We start from the raw sequence: 7323 nt of genomic DNA, 5'->3' as shown, positions 1-7323 counted from the left end.
GTTGCCGATCCTATGAACCCGCTTGAACTTCATGTCATCACCGTCAAGTTGAAGATGTTCCTTGATGAATTGTTTCAACACATTCTCACAATGTTCCAAAGTTGGCTGGGGTTCTGTTTCAGGGATTCCAGTAAAAATTAGATTATCACGCATGGATCTGCATCTGAGATCTACTGTGTATTCTCTAAGGATAAGGTGATCTTCTCTCAAGCGTGAAATATCAGAGGACCATGCATTGACCTGGCTACCTAGTGATTGTAGGTCCGCTTCCATGTTTACTTTGTCAGCGTTCCACTGATCGAAGCTATCACTCATGAATCGTGAGCCTGCCTCAACTTCAGCTAATTTAGTTTTTATGTCATCAATTTCCTTGACTTTGAGCTCAAGCTTGGACATGTTTACTTTGATTGTGTTAACATCATGTTCAATAGCATCCAACTTTGCAAGTCTGGCATCCATTTGTTCCAATTTAGCTAAGATGACCGCCGTGTCGGGGTTATGCTGGGTTTGTTGTGGGTGGGGGTAAGGGTGTTGATACTGACCTTGATTATGCATATACATTGGAGTGAAAGGTGGCGATGTATAGACCGTATCCAGAGACTTTCTCACAGCTTTTCTCACAGCTTCAACACTACACCTGAGCTGCTTGATTTCTCCTCCAACCACATGAAAGCGACACACATTAACGAAAAAGAAAATCTGTGTTTCTTTAAAAACAGCGTTATTCTTAAGTAAAATAACGCATCTTTCTATATATTCTTAGTAATCTACTTCATTGTTGTGATTCACAATTTTGAGTTGCGTGTTAATGTAGATTGAGTGTTCGCGTGTTTATTACGTCTACGGGGTTGTGCAAACATAGCTAGCGCTTGCTATATAGATTATTGAGTTGGTGATTTCAATATGTTGTATTGATTTAGTGTTGAATATATAACACGACGTGTCTGTTAATGCAGGATGAAAGTCCAGGGTTATGGGTGGGTGAGTGAACATGGTTTTACGCCATTTTTAGCAGTATTCAAACATCATCACGACGGGGGACGCCAGAAATGGGTTTCACACTTGATATGGGTATTCGGCGTGACGAGAGAAGACTTTTACCACTAAACTACTCCGACGTCCCTCAAAGGGTTGAAGGGGTTTACCACCCCTGTGAAATCTGCTAGCAGGGGAATGAAGCTGACAAACTTTGCATAAAAAACGGGGCTAACAGGGATTCGATTCCACAATCAAGCCTTAGGTCACTATGGAAGACGAGACTGGAACGGTATAGTGTTCACTGAGTCCAGTCCAGGTTCAGACACGTGTTCTTCAACGTCGTCAATTTGGGACTGGAAAGTTAAAGCGAAGGGGACATTTGGAATCACCTACGCTACCGTGATATCATTCGAGATCATAATTGCCCAAATTCATTTTTAACGTCATACTTCATGTGTTGTTACAAATTGTTTAAGGCAACATAAGGCAACTGCCATGATTTCTCCAGACCACTCCTCTATGGCACATGCTTGGGATTAGATGAAAGACGCCAACGACAGGACCAGGAACAGCCGGTATAACTGGCTCAGGTTTTCGTATTCAAAATGCATTAATTTTGTTTTTGATAAAACATTGATCAAGCGAATTTTGCACAATACTTTTATGCACTTTTACGTGCGCTTTATATGCATAGTTATTTCTTTCTTCGTCTTGTATTCGTCAAATCCAGTAATCCAGTCTTGACTTTAGCGTTCCGTTTAGCTGAACGCGTCCCTCTTTTACGAGAATATGCGACGGAGCAGATCTCGGGATTTACATCTTACAAAACTTTCGTGCACAACATTAAGCTGAACCACAGCAATACAAGCCAACCAATTCACTCATCTGTGTCAAGAAAAGAACATGAACGATACAGAGGTGAGCCGTTCTTTACTTTATTACAATTTACGTCAAAGTTATTACGATTTTCTGTAAGTGTTCTGTAAGTGTTACGTCGTAACAGACTCTATTTAAGCCGGGCTAGAAGTGGTTTTCCGTAACCCATGCCTTTCATAAAAGTCGAGACGTGACTAACGGGTTTGGCCATCCAAGCTCGCTGATTTGTTGGCACATGCAATCGTATCCCGGCTGTGTAGGGCGATGCTCATGATGTTGCTTACTGGATCATTTACAGACCGCTGCCATAAAGCAGGAATTTTGCTGAGTGGTTCGTTAAACAACAAACAAGCAAACAAACAAACATCCCTTGACGGCAGATGGTACACTGTAGTTTGCCAAACCGGCATTAATACAACAACTAGGTCTTAGGTATAAAACTTATTACATGTATAACATGTATAAATGTCGGCTAGGGTTTGCCAAAGTAACCCAGGGTCTCGATTCGTCGTGTTGATTACCCCGTGTTGTATTTGAAAGTCAGGGCCCCGGTCGTCAAACTACTACTGTATACAAATAGTCAAGGCAACTCGTAACATTAAGAGCCAACGGCCGCTGAACACCTCACACAGAGAAAGAGACATGGAGTAAGTTATCAGCTAAAACGTAACTGTAATATATTCCGATTTGACCAGTTTCTTGTTTGAAACGTTGGATCCTCCATTTTTTAAAAAATTAAGAATGCGTGGATGAAAAGGACACAACAGTGGGCACATACAATGTACTCAGGACAATATTACTGAAAACTAGATGGCCTGTATGAAGTGAGAACACTTTAAGCAAAAGGCTACTCCTACAGAGTGAGTGAGTGGATATGCTTTACGTCGTTTGTGGTAATATTACAGTAATATCACAGAGGACTGCACGTCAGCAGTAAGTGCAATAAAATCAACCAGAACAGCAACTGACTTGGTCTTGTGAGTATATAATGTTCGAGGTCTGTAGGATGCACAGACATGAGGTGAACTGTAGGATGCACGGACATGAGGTGAACTGTAGGATGCACGGACATGAGGTGAACTGTAGGATGCACGGACATGAGGTGAACTGTAAGGTGCACGGACATGAGGTGAACTGTAGGATGCACGGACATGAGGTGAACTGTAGGATGCACGGACATGAGGTGAACTGTAAGATGCACGGACATGAGGTGAACTGTAATATGCACGGACATGAGGTGAACTGTAGGATGCACGGACATGAGGTGAACTGTAAGATCCACGGGCGTAAGGTGAACTAGAAGATTACGGGCGTAAGGTGCAAGGTAAAATGTATTGGCTCAAAGTGCAGTAAAAATGCACGGGCGTCAGTTATATTGTTATAGTAGAACTAGTCTTCATCTTCTGATGAATCAAGATTGTCCATCCCTTTCTTAATCATCTGAAGGAGACGTGAATTTAATGACGAATCGTTGCCGTGGTTGATGTTACCGTCGTCACGTCGGTTTGTAGCCCCGGTGATGTCGTTTTGTTGTATCTGAACATTGAACCTAAACGGTTGAGACACCATTCCACCAGTTGACTTTGATCTCGTATAAAGATTGTCGGTCTTGTTGAATGTGTCATTTTTAGTTTCAGAAAACTTGACGTCATTCGACGTCGCTCTGTCATACGCTTCCCGCATTGTCTGACGGTGTTTGTGAATAGGTGCGCAAAACGAATGTGCATTAACGTCAACAATTTTGTCCACTTCCTTGTCCACGTCCGGTCTGTGGCGACTCCTTCTCTGCGCACGTTTATTGCGTTTCACCTCCATGCGCACGTCAAATTCATCCAAACTCATACTAGGAAGACTCCCTCGACGTAATACTCTATAGTTATGTTTTTCCTCGTCTGACAAGCCATGTGGGTAGATAACGGTTTTAGCGGAATTAGGATTGATGTTCACCATAAACTGTTGCAGGTCACTCACGGTGTGTTGGAGTTTACAGGCATTAGCTTTCATCTCGGAGTCAAGAGTGTTGATTGTCCTCACCAGGTGGCGCTCATATGACTTGTTCCGTGCACGTGCAGCGTCCATCGCTTTGGTGTCCTTCATAGTTGGCAACCCAAACAGCGGATCCATCTTATCCTGGAACACAAATACAAAAATTCATTTAAGATTTGTTTGTATATTTTGCAGTGAATGAATGAACGCTTTACCCACTGTGTTTCCCCAACACTCCTGTTTACACTGGAAACGATCCCGGCTACACAGACTTATAGTAAGCGGCGATGATGTATGTTTGGGCTTTTTTCATGATGTCAATCACTTGCTTTTCTGGTCCCAACTCGTCTGGTCATCGAATAATGGACAGTTCAACGACACATAACCAGATTCTATGATTCGTTGGTCGTAAAATTCAAAATATTTAAGCTGGGACAGTAACTTTCGGATTAACCAGATTCCAGCGCATATAATCCAGACCGAGACGGTCAAAGTGGAATTGAACATAACCTGCTATTGATCTCAACAAAATCCCCTTTAATGATAGTGTAAACAGGTAGTTCCAGTAGGACGTTGGAAACACTCTGGTAATCCCTGCTTGTGGGTGTATTAATCAACTGTACATCTAGTTCACATTCCACTGTCTGAACTGTTGTTATATTATATTAAGAACACTTGCAGTCATGATCTGGCCGTGCTTTAATTAGCTAACACTGACGACCCCGAGTGGGTGTCATCAAGCGTCGCGACCACTAGAATAGTGAACATCAGTAACGTCTTAATAATCTTCTATATGCTATATAGTCTGTGTTTGTCCAATAAGCCACTGGGACATACAACAACACCGTTGTAAAATAAAGAGACATATGGTATACAACATCATCATGTAGACACTTAGGTGTGCATATTGATATATACGTACAGAGCATATTAGTAAATACAACGCTTAACTACTGTTATAGTTGTCTGTGTTGTGTAACATACAGTTTAAAATGTGTACATACGCATGCACGCATGCACGCACGCACACACACACACACACATACACACACACACACACACACACATACATACATACATACATACATACATACATACATACATACATACATACATACATACATACATATTCCCCGAGATTTCAAATAACTGATTGAAAATTTGAGTTCATTAAGGTAGTGAAAGATTCATGTGTTGGATATACAGTGCAGCCTTTACGGTAACCTTATATACTTGATGTCTAACAGTAAACACACAAATTTCGTAAACACGTTGCACAAGATGCTTGCAAATACAATCTTGTCACTTCTGTTAATACATGGAATATTGTTCACTTAATACAATCAGCTTTAGTCTCACAACTAGCTCATTTTTGTCATGTTGTACCCGAAACAGAATAATCCCCATTGAAATACATACGGTGTGATTCACATGAACTGAGCTTTTTAAATCCGTTCCTTTAGGACGCACAGTGGTATGAGAAGTAAGCCCGCTGGGGAACAGACTGTCTGATGCCACCCGCCCTACCCGCAACAAGAGTTGCCAACCTCGCCCCCTGGGTAAGAGACGAACTTAGTACTCATCAATCATTTGACTCTCTCTAAGACATATTGATAGCAAAGTTGTGTAATTAGTCTGAGGAATCCCCAACAGGGGGTCGTGCAAACCATGCGACCCCTTGTTCAAGTTTGTTTTCTTCACGTCAAATCAGCTCGCTCTTGTACCAGTGAGTGAGAATGGTATTACGCCGCTTTTAGACATATTCCAGGAATTTCACGGCGGAGGACACCAGAAATGGGAAACGAATCTGGCTGTTGCGGACGCTTTAACCGTTAGGTTAAAAGACCGCCCCAGTCTTGTACCTTCATCCTTTACTGTTGTCTGAAGGCTGACCACGAATACTGAGATCTAGATCTTCAGGGGAATATCATTATGAAGGGGGTTTTATAGGCATAACAATTATAATTCAGCTCCTGTTTATTTGAAAGCTGAAATGTTCGAGCCACATCAGCCCAACAGTGCAATATGGTCACGATGTGACAGAAACAAAGTCTTACATACAGACCACTTGATGCACTACCAAGATACAGGGGTGGTGGGGTAGTCTAGTGGTTATAGCGTTCGTTCGTCACATCGAAGACCCGGGTTCGATTACCCACACAATGGGTACAATATGTGAAGTCCATTTCTAGTGTCCTCGGTCAAGTTTGTTTTCTTCACGTCAAATCAGCTCGCTCTTGTACCAGTGAGTGAGAATGGTATTACGCCGCCTTTAGACATATTCCAGGAATTTCACGGCGGGGGACACCAGAAATGGGAAACGAATCTGGCTGTTGCGGACGCTTTAACCGTTAGGTTAAAAGACCGCCCCAGTCTTGTACCTTCACCCTTTAATGATGTCTGAAGGCTGACCACGAATACTGAGATCTAGATCTTCAGGGGAATATCATTATGAAGGGGGTTTTATAGGCATAACAATTATAATTCAGCTCCTGTTTATTTGAAAGCTGAAATGTTCGAGCCACATCAGCCCAACAGTGCAATATGGTCACGATGTGACAGAAACAAAGTCTTACATACAGGCCACTTGATGCACTACCAAGATACAGGGGTGGTGGGGTAGTCTAGTGGTTATAGCGTTCGTTCGTCACATCGAAGACCCGGGTTCGATTACCCACACAATGGGTACAATATGTGAAGTCCATTTCTGGTGTCCTCGGTCATGATATTGCTGGAATATTGCTAAAAGCGAGCATAAAACTCAACACACTCACTATTCTGATACAGACAAGATAGAAGTATGAATCAGGGACCACACCTTCCAATGATTAGGACGAAAGGTCAAGTCTATGATTTATATTATCCTATAATTGCAGTTCTAATGACATCAGCATAACAACACTGAAATAATAGATATATATAACGCGACTGAATGCAAATATGAAATACTCTCGTAGATGCATTTATTACTCTACTGAAAACTCATTATAAAATCGGCGACCACGGAACCCATCCAAATACTTAATCCTTGCTTGCCTATACAAGTGAGCCGTCATTTACTGAGCGATTACTCAAGTCGTATGTTCAGTTATATAAATTAGAGCCTAGCACGAATGTCGGTATCACGATAATATTTTGTGTGTGTTATTCAACGCCGCACTTAAAAGTATTACAGTTTTATGACCACCACGTTGTGTAAATAATCGATCGTGGATCAGACAATCCAGTGATTAACATTATGTCCACCAATATCTGCGCAATTGGGAACCGATGACAAGTGTCCACCAAGTCAGCCAGTCTGACCACCCGATTCCGTTCATCGCCTCTTACGCCGTTTGTGATCAGCATGGGTTGCTGAAGATCTATTCTACTCCCGATCTTCACGGGTATATCAGTTTAGTAATGTACGTGGTAGCTCTCTGAGTTGAGAAAAACACATACAAAATACCCGGATATGGCAAGCGGCTACAGTTTCACTGATGA

General features: G+C 42.1%; 1 protein-coding gene across 1 annotated transcript; it reads right to left on the bottom strand.

Moving 5' to 3' along the window:
* Positions 1 to 3243: 3243 nt before the first annotated feature.
* Positions 3244 to 3978, bottom strand: LOC137290409 (uncharacterized). Its single transcript, XM_067821320.1, has one exon. The coding sequence runs from the start codon at positions 3976 to 3978 to the stop codon at positions 3244 to 3246; it is 735 nt and encodes a 244-aa protein (XP_067677421.1).
* Positions 3979 to 7323: the final 3345 nt, after the last annotated feature.

The sequence above is a fragment of the Haliotis asinina genome, chromosome 7 (genome assembly GCF_037392515.1).
Source record: "Haliotis asinina isolate JCU_RB_2024 chromosome 7, JCU_Hal_asi_v2, whole genome shotgun sequence".
Classification (NCBI taxonomy): domain Eukaryota; kingdom Metazoa; phylum Mollusca; class Gastropoda; order Lepetellida; family Haliotidae; genus Haliotis; species Haliotis asinina.
The sequence above is the reverse complement of the archived record's forward strand: the minus strand, read 5'-3'. Positions and strand labels throughout refer to the sequence as shown.